General features: G+C 41.1%; 1 protein-coding gene across 1 annotated transcript in view; it reads left to right on the top strand.

Moving 5' to 3' along the window:
• Positions 1-100: 100 nt before the first annotated feature.
• OXSR1 (oxidative stress responsive kinase 1) overlaps positions 101-20,316 on the top strand; it is a gene marked incomplete at both ends in the record, with an annotated part of 100,545 nt that continues 80,329 nt past the window's right edge. The window contains 2 exons of the mRNA XM_079712296.1: positions 101-170; positions 16,392-16,504. Of these exons, the coding sequence (XP_079568422.1) occupies positions 101-170; positions 16,392-16,504 (183 nt within the window). The remainder of the gene's footprint in view (positions 171-16,391; positions 16,505-20,316) is intronic.

Genomic DNA, 20,316 nt, shown 5'->3' with positions numbered 1-20,316 from the left:
GTGGGGGCGCGGCGGCAGCGGTTGGGGGTGGGGAGAGGCGCGGCGAGGAGAAGAGGGAGGTCAGCGAGTTTGAGGGAGGGCTGAGTGCCGTGCCGCCGTCATGTCCGAGGACTCCAGCGCCCTTCCTTGGTCCATCAACAGGGACGATTACGAGCTGCAGGAGGTGATAGGTGAGAGCTGGCGCCGCGGAGGGGGGAGGCGCCGCGCTGGATGGCGGGTGACACGCGGGAACTAGGGGACCCGCGGGAGCTCGGAGAGCGCAGGGCTCCCAGATATTCGTGGGCGCTCGAGTGGCCCGGGGGTTGGTAGGGAGCGTGGGTGAGGCTTTGGGTTTGTGCAGCGCGTGCAAGGCAAGGAGGGGATTTTGAGTGGCGCGCCTGTGCGGCGCGGTGGGGTGGGGTTTGAGAGGCTCACCAGAGATTTGTGTAGTGACAGATGTTTGAACCTGAGCGACAGATGTATCTGAGAGAGAAAGAAAAGTGCAGGTGTGGGACAGGCCTTTACGAGGCGGTGCGAGAAATGGGGTATTGCAGTTGGGGGCACGGACACCTATTCGGGGGTTGATGGGTTAGGGTGCTTTTGTTCACTCCCGCATCCGTGCGAGAACCCACACGAAGTGCCAGGCGTTGCTGGGGTAGAGCCGAGGATCCTCTCCAGATGAAGCTGCAGGTACCGCACTGAGCGATGTAGACACAACTTACGACTGCTTGGAATTGACTTTCTAGTCAGGAAGGTAGACAGTAAATAAGTAGGTAAATAAAAAGAATTATAGGTTTTGGCAAGTGCTAGGAAGGGAATAAGCAAGATGTTCTGATAGAGGATAACGTGGAGACCTAGTTGGGGCGATTTCAAGGAAGATGCTTTTTCTGAGGCGTTTACATGTAAGTTGAGCCCTGAAGGATGAGAGAGTCTTAAGAGCCTAGGGAAATTTTTTCCCGACTGAGGGATGAGGAAATGCAAAGGCTCCTGAGGAGGGAAAGAGCTTGGTGTGTTTTAGGACCTGAAAGAAGACTGGTAAGGTTAGAGAGGTAAGGGAGAAGCCAGATTTTAGGGATCTTCTCAGCCAAGGTAAGGATTTTGGAATTTTATTTTAAGTGTTATTGGAGGACTTCAAGCAAAGACATGATACAATCCGATGGACCTGGCTATTGTGTGTAGAATGGATTTGAAGGGGGTCTGGGAATACCAGTTGGCAGAGACCAAAACTTGCACAAACATGGATTGTAATTCTCACAGAGGCACAGTGATTGGGGGAGGGTGGGGACTGGGGATGAGGGGAGTATTTGTTAGACAACAATAATCTAGTGATTTAAGAAATCAAAAGGGGGTGGGTTTAGCTAAACAGAAGCTCAATCCAACAGACACGAGCAGACCCTTGTGTGTTGGAGGAAGGAGATTGTCTGCTTTGCTAGATCAGCATCCAGTCCTAAATTAGTTTTATAACAAAGAGTGGCTGAAAACTCCTTAGCTATCTTGTGGCGGGGGTAGTGTTTATTGCACTGGGTAGGTGTTTAGAGAAACTTGGTCACATTTCTTTTTTTCACTTTACTTCTTGTTTCAAAACAAATCTGGGCTAAGTTTTATCTGAAACACATTACATCTTTTTCCTTAAGCCACTTCATGGATCTGGTCTACATGCTGGGTCTTTGATGTGAACTGGTTGGTTCTAAAGACAGCTAGCTAGGTCTCTGTCTTGATTGACTGCTTCTGAGTCCCTCAATCAGAGTTTCTTATTGAAAAAAGGGATTAGGGCTTACCTGGTGGCGCAGTGGTTGGGAGTCCGCCTGCCGATGCAGGGGACACGGGTTCGTGCCCCGGTCCGGGAGGATCCCGCATGCCGCGGAGCGGCTGGGCCCGTGGGCCGTGGCCGCTGGGCCTGCGCGTCCGGAACCTGTGCTCCGCAACGGGAGAGGCCACAGCAGTGAGAGGCCTGCGTACCGCAAAAAAAAAAAAAAGAAAAAAAGAAAAAGAAAAAAGGGATTAAGTGGGAGATTCCAAAATGATGTCTAAAAAGTAAGGAAAGGGGGTCCTTATCATTTTAGAAAAGGAATTTTGATTTTCTTTCTGGTAAGGTGTACATTTTTCTAGGGTGAAGAGGAGGGTTGTAGTTGTCCCTAATGCCCTTGCTATTAAGATTGTACAAGGCTCTAGAGCTTTAGAAACTTGTTAATTTGGTGTCCTCAGACCAATAAGGTGTCTGTGAGCGAGCAAAAGGGAGGCTCAGGCCTCTGGGATAGGGTGTCTTCATCTTATTCTCAAAGTGGTCCGTGGATAAAAAGTTAACTCCAATGTGATTTGATCACCTTATTTTTAAAAACAATTTTACTCTGAGGTATAATTTCACCCATTTTTTAGTATAAAATTCACCCATTTTTAAATATAAAATTAAATGATTTTTAGTAAATTTATTGTGTTGTGCACCAATCAGCATAATACAGTTTTAGAATATGTTCATCACCCCAGTGAGATCCCTTGTGCCTGTTTACAGTTAATCCCTGTTCCTACCCCCAGTTTCAGGCAACTGCAAATCTACTTTCTGTATCCATAGATTTGCCTTTTCTGGACATTTCATATAAATGGGATCTTGTAATATGCAGTCTTTTTTGTTTGGCTTCATTCACGTAGCATAATATTATTTCATTTTTAAAAGCAATTTATATACCATAAAATCCACCTGTTTTAAGTGTACAGTACTATAGTTTTTTAGTAAATTTACAGAGTTGTTCAGTCATCACCACAATCCAATTTTAGAACATTTCCATCATTCCAGAAAGATGCCTCATGTACATTTGCAGTCACTCCCTGTTCCCACCCCCTGCCGAAGGCAACCACAGATCTACTTTCTGTCTCTATAGATTTGTCTTTTCTGGACATTTCATATAAATATGATCATATAATATGTGAGCTTTTGTGTTTGGTTTCATTTACTTTGTGTAATGTTTTTTGAGGTTCATCCATGTTGTAGCCTGTATTAGTATATTACTCCTTTATATTGGACACTACTTGATGGACATTGGGTTTCTTCTGTTTTTTGCCTATTTGGAATAATGTTGTTATAAGCATTTACATCAAATCTTCATGTGACGATGTTTCATTTTTCTCTAGTGGAATTGCTGGGTCATATGGTAGATTTATGTTTAACTTTTTAAGAAATGGACAAACTTTCAAAGTGACTGTACCATTTTACATTCCCATCAGCCATGTATGAGGGTCCCTATTTCTTTACATTTTTGCCAGCACTTGTTGTCTGTCTTTTTTTTTTTTTTTTTTTTTGCGGTACGCGCGGGCCTCTCACTGTTGTGGTCTCTCCCGTTGCGGAGCACAGGCTCCGGACGCGCAGGCTCAGAGGCCATGGCTCACAGGCCCAGCCGCTCACGGCATGTGGGATCTTCCCAGACCGGGGCACGAACCCGCGTCCCCTGCATCGGCAGGCGGACTCTCAACCACTGCGCCACCAGGGAAGCCCTGTTGTCTGTCTTTTTGATTATAGCCATCCTAGTGGATGTGAAGTGGTATTTGATCATGGTTTTGTTTTGCATTTCTGTAATAACTAATAATAGAGAGTATCTTTTCATGTGCTTATTTATTAGCTTTTCATATCTATTCTTTGGTAAAATGTCTATTCAAATCTTTTTCCCATTTGGGTTGCCCATTGGGTTGTTTTCTTCTCACTGAGTTATAGAGATGTGTGTGAGGGTGTGTATTCATTCTGGATATGAGTCCTTCACCTGATATATGATTTCAAATATTTACTCTCAGTCTTTTTTGGGGGGGCGGGGGGGGCGTGCCACGGCTTGCGGGATCTTAGTTCCCCGACCAGGGATCTAACCCACGCCCCCTGTAGTGGAAGCGCGGAGTCTTAACCACTGGACCACCAGGGAAGTCCTGAGAAATCTTTAGTAACCCAACATCACAAAGATTTTTTTCCTATGTTTTTCTTCTGTTATAGTTTAGCTCTTCAATTTAGTCCTCTGATATATTTTGAGTTAAGTTTTCTGTAAGGTGTGAGGTAAGGTGAACATCTTGTTTTACAGATGAAGACACTGAGACATAGGAAGGTAAAATGACCTGTCTAAAGTCAGAGCTAGTTATGGGCAGAGCCAGTACTGGCGTCCAACTGTTGCCTAATCCAGGATCCTTATTTCTGCATCTGCATTTGATTGGTTTTTGGAAGTATCTGAAGATGGTGGTCATAATCTCACCTTTTAAAGGAAATATCCTTACAATGAAAAAAAACTGATAGGAGCAGATATTTTGTAGATAACCCTTTTAGATATAGTTAGATTTATTCTCTTTTGTGTATCCTATTTTGTCATTTTTTTTTAATGTTTCCTCTCTCATTAATAAGTTCCTGAAAGTTCTTAATGTACTTCCACTCCACTCCTCACACACTCTCTCTCACCCCATCTTCCCAAGAGGGAGGAAGAAAAGTTTTTCCTTGAACTACAGCCTAGTACAAGTAGCAAGGCTCAGTAAAGCAGTGCATGCTTATTCTAACTTTGCTTCCATGCCAAAATGTTTGGAATACAGTATTTTGTAATAAGCTGTAAGTAGTTTTCAAAATGAATCTTGGTAATTTCTTCAGATTATATTCATTTTTCTTCAGGAAACAAATGGTTGAAGTCTGGGCAAAAAAGGCTTGGGGGAATCTTTTTGAATTTTCTGTTTCCAAAGGATTGTATTTTAAGGAAATGGTATAATGCTGTCTCCTTTCTCGTCAAAGCACATACAGTTATTTGAACTATATATTTTTTTCACATGTGCTACTTAGGACTGTATTTGGGTTTAGTTTCTCGCATGGTCTTATTCTCTCTTTTTCTGGCAAAATCCTATAGAGAAGAGAAAATTCCCTTCCTAGAACATAATAAAAGCGTACAAGTTGGGAATTCAAAGGTCTGCCTTTTAGGGCTTCCCTGGTGGCGCAGTGGTTGAGAGTCCGCCTGCCGATGCAGGGGACACGGGTTCGTGCCCCGGCCCGGGAAGATCCCACATGCCACAGAGTGGCTAGGCCCGTGAGCCATGGCCGCTGATCCTGCGCGTCCGGAGCCTGTGCTCTGCAACGGGAGAGGCCACAACAGTGAGAGGCCCGCGTACCGCAAAAAAAAAAAAAAAAAAAAAAAAAGGACTTGCTTTTAAAGAATTGTATCATCTTAAGCATGCTTTGGCAAAGGTTTGAACTTTAAGTATGATTACTTGTAAAAGGTGTAGTATTGGTCTCACTATTAATCATTCATCTTTTCAATGTTTTTGAGCTCCTTCCTAACCCCTACTATTGCATTAGCACTTCTGACCAGGTGTTGTACTGTATTTGATGTGTGTTGAAGCAACTGTAATAGTATGGGCTTTGGGGTTAGACTGACCTGGATTCAAATCCTGGCGTTAGCTCTTACTACCTCTCTGATCTGGGGCAATTTATATAACTGTTTTAGTGTCAGTTTTTTGTCTGTAAAATGGGAATAATGGTACCTATGTCCTTGGGGCTGTTGTGCAGATTAAGTGTAATTATTTGCAGGAAGCTTTTGGCTCGTATTCATTACTCCATACAATCTCTTTGTTATCTCTTTGTGTTTTTTTTTTTTTTGCGGTACGCGGGCCTCTAGCCTGTTGTGGCCTCTGTCATTGCGGGGCACAGGCTCCGGATGCGCAGGTTCAGCGGCCATGGCTCATGGGCCCAGCCGCTCCACGGCATGTGGGATCTTCCCGGACCGGGGCACGAACCCGCGTCTCCTGCATCGGCAGGCGGACTCTCAACCACTGCACCACCAGGGAAGCCCTATCTCTTTGTTTTTTTCTTCTTTTTCTGTTTCCTAATTTTTGGTAGTACCATAAAATGTGAAATACTACATGATTTGAAATCTTGTAACACTTGTAATCTTGTAATATTTTGAATCTGTTGTAATGTTTATTGGACCATCACTGCATCTTTTTTTTTTACTTACTTCCAGATCTTATTCAGGTTTAGATGGATTTAAGGATTTATGCTGGACATGGTAGTATAGCAGTGTAAGGCCCTGCCACCTGTTTTATTGCCCATGATAAAATATAGTGGCAAAGTGGGAAACCAGTCTGTCAAGGGCTGTGCCATGTGGCTTTTGTTATCATGCATTTTGTTTTTTGGTTTTTTGGTTTTTTGGGGTTTTTTTTTGCGGTACATGGGCCTCTCACTGTTGTGGCCTCTCCCATTGCGGAGCACAGGCTCCGGACGCGCAGGCTCAGCAGCCATGGCTCACGGGCCTAGCCGCTCTGCGGCATGTGGGATCTTCCCGGACCGGGGCACGAACCCGTGTCCCCTGCATCGGCAGGCGGACTCTCAACCACTGCGCCACCAGGGAAGCCCCATTTTGGTTTTTGTTTGTTTGTTTTGTTTTTTGTTTTAATTTTTATTTATTTTTTGGTTGCGTTGGGTCTTCATTGCTGCATGCGGGTTTTCTCTAGTTGCGGCAAGCCGGGGCTACTCTTCTTTGTAGTGCACAGGCTTCTCATTGCAGTGGCTTCTTTTGTTGCGGAGCATGGGCTCTAGGTGCACGGGCCCAGTAGTTGTGGCTCACAGGCTCTAGAGTGCAGGCTCAGTAGTTGTGGCGCATGGGCTTAGTTGCTCTGCGGCATGTGGGATCTTCCTGGACTAGGGATCGAACCCATGTCCCCTGCATTGGCAGGCAGATCTTTAACCACTGTGCCACTAGGGAAGTCCCGTGTTATCATGCATTTTTAAAAGTCTCAATAAATATTTACTGTTTACCTCAGCCTAGGTTTAGAAAATTGTTCTTTAAGATCCATTTTTAGTAAGGTGTGATTCACCTACCTTTGATACTGCGGTGAAGACAGCCTACTAGCTTTATTCTCTACTTTCTCTCCCCTTTTAAATTTTCATTAGTGTTCACTAGCTACACATTTGATGTCTAAAGTATTGGGTTCCAAATATAGATTCCAGGATCCCACCTCTAGCTCCTCCATAAATGTGAAAGCCGTTATGTTCTATTGATGCTTAATGGTTAGTGTATTTTCTCCCCCGATTGGAAGACTTAGCTATGATAACATTTTCAATAAGGCCAGCATTGGGCCAACAACCTCATAGGGTTGTATCAAATAGGGATTGCATTTGGCTGCATGTAATGGAAAACAAATAATAGTGGTTAATAAAATACTTTTTTGCTCCCTTTATATGACATGAAAACTGGAGTGGCAGCCTAGGTGCCATTAGGCACCCAGGCTCCTAGTTTTTCACTCCACTCCACTTAGCACGTGACTTGCATTTTCATAGTTGCAAGATAGTTGGTCCACCCCTAGCCTTGTGCTTGTGTTCCAGGCCAGAAGAGTATGGTAAAAGGACAAATTCACATGACAACTCAGTTGGCTCCCTTTCAAAGGGCTTTCTTTCCTGGAAGCCTTACTCAGCGATACATTTCTATTTTATTGGACAGAACTGTGTCATTTGGCCATTTGCAAATGAAATGAAGCTTTTTATCCAAGCATGTTATTACTTAAAGCAAAGTAGGTAAAAGTTCTCTTATTAAAGAAGGGAAAATTGTATGTTGGCTAGGCAACTAAAAATGTTGCCCTCGGCTTTTTTTATTTTAATTAAAATAGTTAAATAAGACACTGCAAGTAAATAATTTAACCTGACACATAAGTAATCAGTTAATGTTAGCTTTAAAGAGTCAGTTGCCTACCAATTAAGAGTATGGTGTTGAAATGTCATGTAGTTTTGGTTTCTAGGCCCTACTCTGCATCTTACTAATTTATGACCTAAGTCTTACCTTTGCTTGCATTGCTTTGTAAGATCAATAATACCTAACTCATGGGATTATTGTGAGAATTAGATGAAAAAAAAGAAGTGCAAGTAAGGAGAGTGCTCAGCATAGTACTTGGCGCACAGAGTAAGTGCTCAATAAATGGTAACGCTCACGATGGTAATAATGAGGTAATGCCCGTGAGGACTGGGCTATTTTTGTGTTTGTTCTGCCCCAAATGAGCAAAATTTTTTTTTCTTGAAAATATATGCCACTACTTGAGTCATTAATCTATTCAACAAATATTTACTGACCTCCTCTTGTGTGTCAGGCACTATTTGGATGCTAGAGATACAGCAGCAAAGCAGACAGACAGAAATCCCTTGTGGTGGTGATGAAGGACAAATATAAAGTAGGGAAAGGGGTTGCGAACTGCTAGGGATAGAGGTGAGTTTTAAAGAGGTCAAGGAAAGCCTCACTGAGAAGGTGACATTTGAGGAAACACCTGAAGGAGGTGGAGAAGTGAACATGGTGGTTATCTATAGGTAGTTTGGTCTAAGCAGAGGGAACATCAGGAGCGCAAAGGTCCTGAAGAAGGAGCACACTGATGTGACTAAGGAATAATAGTAAGGGTGGCTGGAGCAGAGTGATTCAGAGGTTGAAGAGATCAGGAGAGTAAGGTGGTAGGTAGGGATGGATGGTCCTGGCCGTCAGATGGTACGAAGCGTGATAAGTCATTGTAGTACTTGGCTTTTGCTTTGCGTAAGATTTTATGTTTTAAAAGGATAACCTGGGCTGCTATGTGGAGAATAGTTTTTTAAGGGTATGAGGGTAGGAGAGGTTATCCAGGGGAGAGAGGTAGTAGTGGAGGTGGTGAGAAGCAGTCAGATGCTGGTGTAGCATATTTTGAAGTTAGAGATATGCCATTGGATTGGATGTGAGAAGTATCCAAGATATTTGGCAGGAGCATCCAGAAGGATGGGGTTAATATCCGTTGAGATAGAGATCACCAGAGTGAACAGGAGAGGGAGATGATTCATTGCAAAACCATCAGGCTGCTTGAATAATTACTCAGAGCATATGGCAGTGTCTTTATTTTCATCTTTGTATGGAGAGAGAGCATGATTTTTATGATAATGACTGTTCTTACAGCTGTTTCTGTAAAGGAGCTTTAATTTTCAGTATGACTGACAAGAGGGCTTATTCAGAAAAAGGTTTATGAAATTGTAAAGTCCTGTATTTTCCATGGTTCAGGTGACAGTGCCTTAGTCATCTTTCAGAATGAACAGTCTGGACTAGCTCTTTAGTTGGTGTTAAAGCCTTACTAAAAAATACTTAAAATCTTTAGAATATGTATCTGTAATGGTGACGGTTGGTCAGAATTTGGGGGGAAAATATCTTCAGTTGATTTGGTTCATTTGATTTATTTTTTCCTCACAGGTAGGAATGAAATCCATATTTTTGGTTACTCTTTTAAATTTCAGGATCTAGTAAAGTGGAGAGAGACTGTGAAAATTTTTTTAGTCCCCCTCATGCCTTTGGGCAGCTCCTTCTCTGTCTCAAGAGATAACATTACCCAGTTTGAAGGATTTCAGGAGAAAGCTCAGTCATGGTTTTTCACTTTAATCCATTCTGGTGTGTAATGTACACTAACACAGCAGTTAAAGAACCAGCTAGGAGAGGACAGAAGAGTGGAAGAGGGGACATGGGGGATGGTGCATGGGGGATGCAAAACATGTAAAATAGTGAACTTCTGAATTAGGATGCTTTATTGGAAATTGTTTTACATTTTCCATTATATTATTCTTCATATTAAGCCAATGCTTATTTGCTGGCATTAGAACAGTAGCTTTCACACTTTGACTAAACCATTCCTAACAGTTACCTTTTACATATTTTCGTGTGTATTTACACTGAAGTAAAAGCTTTACAAGATAATATTTACTTTTTAATTTTTTTATATATATTTTTTATTGAAGTATAGTTGATAGATAATGTTTACTTTTACTATGTGCAACACATACTGATGGTTTCTAATTTGATTCTGTTTTCTCTAAGAAAAATGATGGTTGAAACCCAGTAAGTTGACTTGTGGTTTGAAAAATTCCTCATGAAGGAAGCTGCTTTAAAGAAGAGAAAGAAAAAATATGTATTGTGGGGCTTCCCTGGTGGCACAGTGGTTGGGAATCCGCCTGCCAATGCACTAAACACGGGTTCGAGCCCTGGTCCGGGAGGATCCCACATGCTGCGGAGCAACTGGGCCCGTGCGCCACGGCTGCTGAGCCTGTGCTCTGCTTTGAGCCACAGCTCCTGAAGCCTGTGTGCATGGAGCCCATGCTCCGCAAGGGGAGAGGCCGCCACAATGAGAAGCCCGCACACCATGACAAAGAGTAGCCCCCGCTCGCCACAACTAGAGAAAGCCCGCGCACAGCAATGAAGACCCAGTGCAGCCAAAAATAAATAAATAAATTTATTTAAAAAAATATTATCGCACAGTAATTATATTAAGAAAAAGCAATTTTGAGTAGAATGCTTCATGTAAAATGCAACATGTTTTCAATATTTTTCTTCCCCCATGCCCTCTTTTGTAAACATTTTTGTGAAATTACTTAAAAAAAAATAATGTATTTATTTATTTATTTATTTTTGGCTGCATTGGGTCTTCGTTGCTGGGCGCGGGCTTTCTCTAGTTGCAGCAAGTGGGGGCTACTCTTCGTTGAGGTGCACGGGCTTCTTACTGTGGTGGCTTCTCTTGTTGTGGAGCATGGGCTCTAGGCGCTTGGGCTTCAGTAGTTGTGGCACTTGGGCTCAGTAGTTGTGGCTCACGGGCTCTAGAGCGCAGGCTCAGTAGTTGTGGTGCACGGGCTTAGTTGCTCCGCGGCATGTGGGGTCTTCCGAACCAGGGATCAAACCCGTGTCCCCTGCATTGGCAGGTGGATTCTTAACCACTGCGCCACCAGTGAAGTCTCTGAAATTGCTTTTTATTTGGGAAGAAAATGAGAGAATGGAGAGGAAGGAAGAAAGAATTTAGTGATTGCACATTTTTTCTTTTTTACTGTTTACACTTCATCTCTATCCAAGGCTGTATGTACAGGAGAACCCGTGATTAAAACATTGAAAAAAACTACAATTGAAACTGTTAAAAGACATAGCTGTGTCTCCTTAAGTATTTGGCATAGGGTGGGTTTATTATGCTTCTAAAGTACTTGAATCTTTATCAAAACACATGAGGATAAATTATCCTCACCAACTCCCCATCTCTAGCCACACCACTTAAATGTCTAATAGGAAGATAATAGGTAAATAAATGAACAATAATGACATTTATTGAGCATTGCCATTTCCAAGCACGTAATCAGGGAACCAAGACTTACCCTGCTAATGGTGGCGGAGTTTGTTTGAATCTAAGTGTGTTTTCCATGGAGCTTCCTGAAGTTAGGTGAGTTTTGACTTGGGCTTTAAAAGGAGGAGGAGGTATGGATTAATATGTAGAAAGCAAAGTGAATGGTTTGCACAGAGGAATGGAGATGGGGGAAACTAAATTGCATCCGGGGTATGGAAAATAAGTTAAAGCATTGAGTTATCAAGAAGTACAGTATTGGGACTTCCCTGGTGGTGCAGTGGTTAGGAATCCACCTGCCAGTGCAGGGGACACGGGTTCGAGCCCTGGTCTGGGAGGATCCCACATGCTGCAGAGCAACTAGGCCTGTGCACCACAACTACTGAGCCTGTGCTCTAGAGCCCACGAGCCACAACTACTGAGCCTGTGAGCCACGACTACTAAAGCCCGCGTGCCTAGAGCCCGTGCTCCACAACAAGAGAAGCCACCGCAATGAGAAGCCCGCGCACCACAATGAAGAGTAGCCCCCACTCGCTGCAACTAGAGAAAGCCCGTGCGCAGCAATGAAGACCCAATGCAGCCAAAAATAAATAAATAAATAAATAAAATTTTTAAAAAAGAAAGAAATACAGTATCAAGTAGTGGCTGTGGTTTAGTGATCTGAGGAGTGATATTGTGCAAATGGACCTTGAAGATTATTTTATTAAGGGTAATAGATGGATTGAAGCCTAGGCTTTTTTTTTCTTTTTTTTTAAAGCAATTTACGGAACTTAGAGCTTACTATCTGTATGTGTACTGTACTCATTTGTGTGCATGTGTGTATGGTTCTGTGCAGTTTTATTACATGTGTACCTTTGTGTAACTACCACTAACTAAATTCAAGACACAGAACTGTATTTCACCACAAAGTCCCTCTGGCTACCCCTTTGTAGCCCTCCTAACCTGTCTACTCACATCTCTATCCCTGACAACCACTAATCTGTTCTCTGTTGCTGTTATTTTTGTTATTTCAAGAGTGTTATATATTATATAAATGGAGTCATAAAATATGTAACTTTCTGAGATTGGCTTTTTTCATTCAGCATAGTGCCCTTGAGGTTCATCCAAGTAATTGTGCATATCAATAGTTTGTTCATTTTTATTGCTGAGTAATATTTGTCTGTGTGGACATACCATATGTTTAACCATTCACCTGTTAAAGGATATTTGGGTAGTTTCCAGTTTTTAGCTATTATGAATATAAAGCTGCTGTGAATATTCATATACAAGTTTCTGTGTGAACAGAAACTTGTATATGAATTTTTAATTTCTCTCAGAAAAATTTTAATTTTTAATTTTAATTTCTCTCAGATAAATACCCAGGAATACAAATGCTGAGTTGTACAACTTCATTTTTAGTTTTAAAAGAAATGGCCAAACTGTTTTCCAGAGTGGCTATACCATATTTTATATTTCTGCCTACATTGTATGAGTGATCCAGTTTAACCATATCTTCACCAGCATTTGGTGTTATCACTTAAAAAAATTTATTTTAGCCATTCTGGTAGGTATTCCATCTCTGTTGAATTGCTTTTGTACCTTTGTCAAAAATCACTGTGGCACATTTGTGTGAATCTATTTCTGGGTTCTCTGTTCCATTGTGTGTGTGTGTGTGTGTGTGTGTGTGTGTGTGTGTGTGTGTATGTCTGTCCCTCTGCCTATACCACACTGTCTTGATTACTGTAACTATATAATAAGTCTTTAAATTGGATGGTATGAATTCTTCAGCTTTGTTCTTTTTTTAAAAAATTATTTTTATTTATTTTATTTTTGACTGCATTGGGTCTTCTTTCTGGCCCACAGGCTTCTCATTGTTGTGGCTTCTCTTGTTGTGGACCAGGGGCTCTAGGTGCACAGGCTTCAGTAGTTGTGGCTTGAGGGCTCTAGAGCGCAGGCTCAGTAGTTGTGGCACACAAGCTTAGTTGCTCTGCGCCGTGTGGGATCTTCCCAGACCAGGGCTCGAACCCGTGTTCTCTGCATTGGCAGGCAGATTCTTAACCACTGCACCACAAGGGAAACCCTGTTCATCTTCTTTACTATGGTGTTGATTATTCTAGGGCCTTCCCTTTTCATATAAACTTTAGAGTAATCTTGTCTATGTGTACAGAATACTTCGCCAGGATTTTGATAGGAATTGCCTTTAACCTATATGTAGTCAATTTGGGGAGTATTGACATCTTTACTGTGTTGATTTTTCGAATCCATGACCATGGTAAGTCTCCAGTTATTTAGGTCTTTTTTGTTTTCTTTGTTTTGGTATTTTGTAATTTTCAGCATAGATCCTGTTCATATTTTATGGGATTTATACCTAAATGTTTCATTTTGGGGGAGCAATTGTAAATGATATTGTGTTTTAAGATTTTGGTTTCCGCTTGATTGTTGTTAGTATATAGAAATGCAGTTGGTTTTTGTGTGTTGATCTTTTATCTTGCAACCTTGCTAAACTCTTTTATTAGTTTTAGAAGCTTTTCTTATATAGACGGTCATGACATCTACAAACAGGGACAGTTTTATTTCTTCTTCTCCAATCTGGATGCCTTTTATTTCTTTTTCTTGCTTTATTGTGTTATCTAGGACTTCCAGTGCTATGTTGAATAAAAGTGGTAAGAATGAACATTTTTGCCTTTTCCCCAATCTTAGAGGGAAGGCAGTCTTTCACCAGTATGATGTTAGCTGTAAGGTTTTTTTTGTAGATGTTCTTTATGAGGTTGAAGAAGTTCTCCTCTATTCCTAGTTTGCTGAGAGCTTTTTTTATCATGAATGGTGTTGAATTTTTATAAAGTGTTTTTGTGTCAGTGGATATGCTCATATGATTTTTCTTCTTTAGCCTGTTGATACAGTGTATTACATTGGTTTTTTTATTTTTTAATTGTACCAGCCTTGCATACCTGGAATACATACTACTTGATTGTGGTACGTTATCTATTGCTGGATTCAATTGGCTAACATTTTGTTAAGGATTTTGCAGCTAAGTACATGAGAGGTATTGGTCTGTAGTTATTTTGTTTTGTTTTTTCTTGTGATGTCTTTGTTTTGTTTTGGTGTTGGTAATACTGGCTTCATGAAATGAGTTGGAAAGTTCTCCTGCTTCTTCCTTTTTTTCTAAATTGTTGAACTATGAGCTAAAGTTGTTTGTAGTATGTATTATTCCCTTTTTTAAAAAGATCAAGATATGTCACTTAACATAAAACTAACCATTTTTTTAACATCTTTATTGGAGTATAATTGCTTTACAATGTTGTGTTAAAAACTAACCATTTTTTAAGTGTACAGTTTAGTGGTTTTTTAGTATATTCACAGTGTTTTGCATCCATCATCATTGTCTAATTCCAGAGCATTTTCCTCACCCCAGAAAGAAATTGTACCCATTAAGCAGTAACCTCCCATTCTCCTCTTCTCCCAGCCCCTGGTAACTACTAATCTGTTTTCTGTGTCTTTGGATTTGCCTGTTCTATGGACATTTCATATATATGGAGTCATACAATATGTGGTCTTTTGTGATTGGTTTACTTCACATAGTATGTTTTCAAGGTTCCTCCCTTGGCTCATGGCTCCATTACTCTTACCTCTGCTTTCATTGTCTCATCTTCTCTGACTCTGACCCTCCTTTGTCTCTTTTATAAAGACCCGTGTAATTAAATTGGGCCCACCCAGATAATCCAGGATCATCTTTCCATCCTTAATTTAATAACATGTGGCAAGTCTTTTTGCCATTTATGGTAACATTCACAGGTCTCAAGGATTAGGATGTGGTCACCTTTGGGGAGCGGGTGTTATTCTACCTACCACACAGATTTTAGAGCTTTTATTATTATTCCACTTCTCCCTGAAGCTCTGTTCTTTTTTTGAGTCTGTTTTCTCTCTGCTGTGTAGATGGAGTAAAATTATTGATCTTCTCCTCAAGTTCACTGAATTTATCCTGTTATCTCTGTTTTTCTATTGAGCTTCTCCAGCAGGTTTTATATTTTGGAAATTATATGTTTTAGTTGTATAATTTCCAGTTGGTGCTTTTTTTTTTTTTTTTTTAAGTAACTTCTGTTTCCTTATTGAGGCTTTTCTATTTTTTTTTATTGTTTTAAGATAATTCTTAACTGTTTGTTGAAGCACTTTTATGATGGCTGCTTTAAAATTCTTGTCAGATAATTCCAACTAGTAATTCATTTTGGTGTTTGTATCAGTGTGATTGTCTTTTCTCATTCAAGTGTGTTTTTCCTGGTTCTTGGTGTGACGATGTGATTTTCTTTTTTTAAATCGTGTGATGGACATTTAGGATATTAATGTTAGGAGACGCCTGATCCTATTTAAAATTTCTATTTTAATAGGCAGTTACTCTACTTAGATTTAATGTGTAAGTCCTGGCCTACTTTTGTGAGCTATGTAATTCTATGATAATTGAGTTTTCAGAGCTCTGGCAGTGTTGTTATCTTCTGCTTTATTCTTCTGGCACAGCAGGACTCCTATTTAATCTCTACAGGTGTTACCTGGGCTGACTGGTGGGTGTGGGTCTGGTTCCCCGCCCTCCACCCCCCTGCCCCCTCTGCTGCTGCTGTGGGCAGATTGGCTGGATGTTGCCCCAGGTGTGGGGCAGGGACCTAGTTGCCCCTTTGGTGAATCTGGCCTGCTGCTGTCTGGGTGTGGGGTGGAGACCCTGCTGATGCTGATGCTGTGATGAGTTGGGTGGATTGTCCTGGATAAGGATTGGGAAATCTGTCTTCTAGGTTGCTACTGAGCTTCCCCTTTCGCAGTCCTTTGGCTAGAAAGGATTTTTCTCATTTGTCTATCCCTGTTGGTTCCAGGAAGCAGGGTGTTCTGGTGCCCACTCATGGATATGTGCAAGATAAAAGAAAAACCCAGGGAGCTTACAGTAGTGCTTTTCCTCACATCCTGAGGGTCCTAGCCAGTCCATCTGCTTCTTTCCACCTTTCAGATTGTCTGTTTCAGATTGTCTTTATGATTGTTGAATTATTTCTAAGGTATTTAGTTGCATTTAGAGGAGAAGAGCAGGGAAATGTGAGCCTACACCATCATATTCTAGAACTTCTGGAACTCTAGCAACTTTTATTTGTGTGTGTGTGTGTGCTGGTATTTATTGACAATTCTATGAAATGGTCAAGGCTTTTGCTTTTATTGACACCCTACTTTTTAGAGTGTTTCTCTGCATTTTTTGTTGAGTATAAGAATAAGTTAAGAATTATTCTCTTGTTTAAATTGTATAGGAATTTAAAATGTCTTGTTTTTATCTACCCCTCTACATATTTACTCATTTATATATTTATCTTTAGGGAGTGGAGCAACGGCTGTGGTCCAAGCAGCATATTGTGCCCCTAAAAAGGAGAAAGTGGCTATCAAACGGATAAACCTTGAGAAATGTCAAACTAGCATGGATGAACTCCTGGTATGCACTTCTCGTATTTCTTGTATATTCATGTTAGAGTGGGAAATAACTTGAAGTTTTTTGTTTTTTAAAAAAGGTTTGTGATTTCTTCATTAATAAGTAATGCTTATTATAAAATTTATAAAATCCAGGTAAGTAGAAAAAAATTATAGTCCTCTCATTCTGAGATTGACACTTGCAATATGTGCACATCTAAACATCTTTGTATTTTCATAATAATGTAACCATATACTTGTTCTTTTCAATTAAAAATTTATCATAGAATTCTTTCTATGTCTATAAATATGAATTAATGTAGCTTTCAATATGTATGTAGTGTTCCATTGAATACTTTATCTAACCTGTTCTCTAGTATTGGATGATTTTTGTTTCCTCTTTGTTGTTATAAACAATGCTTGCTTACTTCTCACTTTCCTTAAAATAGTATCATGCAATTGTGATTTCTGGGTCAAATGAAATATCCTTTAAAAGGCTTTAGCCTTCTAGGAACATGGTACCAACCTGCATTCTGACCATTGTTGCAGGATGAGAGGTAGAATGACCCCCCAGCAGCATTGGCTTCTCCAAGGGCTAGGGTCAGGGAGAAGAAAGGGTATCCCAAGGATCCACAGCTGCATGAGATGTTCCGTGGCATTAAAAGCTAGCCACACAGGGATTGTTTTGTACTTTTATGCTCCATGACACCTAGAGTAGTTTTTAAGTATATAGTAAGTACTCAGCAAGGGAAATGAAATAGTTTTTCCAAATCATTTAATTTTTTAAATCCTCAGTTTCTTTGGTTTAAATTGGAAATAATATCTGCTTCTGCTTTGTGTACCTCATGAGGTTTTTCTTTTTTTAAAAAAATTAATTTATGTATGTATGTATGTATGTATGTATGTATGGCTGCGTTGGGTCTTCGTTGCCACGCATGGGCTTTCTCTAGTTGCAGTGAGCAGGGGCTACTCTTTGTTGTGGTGTGTGGGCTTCTCACTGCGGTGGTTTCTCTTGTCGCGGAGCACGGGCTCTAGGCAGGCGGGCTCTAGAGTGCAGGCTCAGTAGTTGTGGCACACGGGCTTAGTTGCTCCGCGGCTTGTGGGGCCTTCCGAACCAGGGATCGAACCCGTGTCCCCTGCATTGGCAGGCGGATTCTTAACCACTGTGCCACCAGGGAAGTCCCTTATGAGGTTTTTCTTGAAGATTGAATGATATAGTACTTAAAAACCATAAAGTGCCACACAAATATGAACTAATATTGTTATATTGTTAAGTAATTTCTCTAAGATCATGTACAGCTAATAGTAGAAAGGACAGGAACTAAGACTGGTATGATCTATCAGTCCTAGATTGGGTTTAATTTCTGGTGTAGTCTGTAGTGAGTATTTAGGGAATAATTGGAATAAAGTAAAAGATAATAGAATTATATATTGAACTTTCAGCAGATGAGACAAATGTATTTCTTCAGGAGTTGGTAATGCATAAGCAGAAGCTGAAGAGTTGGGTTGCTGGAGTGATCTAGAGCCGTCTTTGGTGAGAGAACACACACTTGGAAGGAGATGCTGATTGAAACGCTATGTGACGAACTTGGATTTACAGATGCCAGCAATACCTTAGAGCACCATTTGGGCATTTGAACTGCAGTGATCATAAAAGAAGTCTAACTTGTAAACTAATTCTTATTGTTAAAGAAAAACAATATTTAAAAAAAATTTTTTTTCACATCTTTATTGGAGTATAATTGCTTTACAGTGTTGTGTTTCTTTCTGCTGTACAACAAATTGAATCAGCTATACGTATACATATATCCCCATATCCCCTCCCTCTTTAGCATCCCTCCCAGCCTCCCTATCCTATCCCTCTAAGTCGTCACAAAGCATCGAGTTGATCTCCCTGTGCTATGCAGCAGCTTCCCACTAGCCATCCATTTTACATTTGGTAGTGTATATATGTCAGTGCTGCTCTCTCACTTCATCCCAGCTTCCCCTTCCCCCCGTGTCCTCAAGTCCATTCTCTATGTCTGTTTCTTTATTCCTGCCCTGCCACTAGGTTCATTAGTACCAATTTTTTAGATTCCATATATATGCGTTAGCATACGGTATTTGGAAAAACAATTTTTTTTTTTTTTTTTTTTTGCAGTACGTGGGCCTCTCGCTGTTGTGGCCTCTCCCGTTGCGGAGCACAGGCTCCGGACATGCAGGCTCAGCGGCCATGGGTCAGGGGCCCAGCCGCTCCGCGGCATGTGGGATCTTCCCGGACCGGGGCACGAACCCGTGTCCCCTGCATCGGCAGGCGGACTCTCAACCACTGCGCCACCAGGGAAGCCCTGGAAAAACAATATTTTTAACCCATATATTAACACTGGAATTTGAAAAGCCCAATATGAATTCCTGTCATTTGCCAATTATTTTACATAATCTATTAAAGGTAGTGTAAAGATGAATGAAAGTCTTATTATTTATTACTTTATGACTAAAGAAACTCAGGCTCAAAGTTTAAATAACTTGACTACTAAGCACATATGATGATAATAACAAACATCTTTTTAGTACTAGGCACTAGTGTACTTTAACCTCATAAACATCTCTGAGATAGGTAGAAGCTCCACTTTATAGATGAGAGAAGTAAATCATGATAAGTAACAAAGTCTGGATTAAAAATCAGGTTTTTCTGACCCGTCTATTATTTTCTGCTTCATGTAATACTAACTAAATAATTATAATCTTAGTTCAAAAGTAGAAAGAACATCTCTTCTCAAATATCATTTGACATTCTTGAAAGTAATATTTGTATTATTACACTAGGGCCTTACTTTTAGAGGACTGCAAATTTGATATAGCTTAGTAAGAAGAAGAAAAACTGGTTAGACCTCCATAAAAATTGGCCACATATTTCATTAATCTTTACATTGCAAACACAGTATTTATGTATTCAGCAAATAAGTAAAGGTGGGGGAAAGTGATTTAAAGCAAGTTAAAAATAATTGGCTTTCTTGGTGGGTATGCAGGTAAGATTCCACTAACCCTGAAGAAATATCAGAAATATAAAGAATACCTGATTTATTTGTGGTGTTTTGTGGTGGTGTCGGGACTTGAGATCTGAGTGCCAAGGGCTCTGTATTGAGAAGATATGAAGCCCTTTAATTTATCTTAAAAAAACTATTAGCTCGGGCTTCCCTGGTGGCGCAGTGGTTGAGAGTCCGCCTGCCGATGCAGGGGACACGGGTTCGTGCCCTGGTCCGGGAAGATCCCACATGCCGCGGAGCGGCTAGGCCCGTGAGCCATGGCCGCTGAGCCTGCGTGTCCGGAGCCTGTGCTCCGCAACGGGAGAGGCCACAACAGTGAGAGGCCTGCATACCGCAAAAAAAAACCCAAAACCCCCCCCAAAAAACTATTAGCTCAACATACTAAACTTTTTTTTTTTTTTTTTTGCGGTACACGGGCCTCCCACTGTTGCGGCCCCTCCCGTTGCGGAGCACAGGCTCCGGACGCGCAGGCTCAGCGGCCATGGCTCACAGGCCCAGCCGCTCCGCGACATGTGGGATCCTCCCGGACCGGGGCACGAACCCACGTCCCCTGCATCGGCAGGCGGACCCCCAACCACTGCGCCACCAGAGAAGCCCTCAACATACTAAACTTTTGATGTTGTGATTTTAAAATTTATTTTCAAAACTGTCTTTATTATAATGCAGAAAGGATGCTCTGGGTTCTCCAGAGAGTACTGATGTAAACCAATTACAGGTGTGTAATGTGTGTGACAGTTATTAGTGAGGACGTAGTATATTGCTCCTTTCTCTTGTCAAAATGTTTTCTTGTCTGACAGCCTTTGCTAAGTGT

Source organism: Hyperoodon ampullatus (genome assembly GCF_949752795.1).
Source record: "Hyperoodon ampullatus genome assembly, chromosome: 10".
Lineage (NCBI taxonomy): Eukaryota > Metazoa > Chordata > Mammalia > Artiodactyla > Ziphiidae > Hyperoodon > Hyperoodon ampullatus.
Note: the sequence above shows the minus strand (reverse complement) of the source record. Positions and strands in the feature narration are given on the sequence as shown.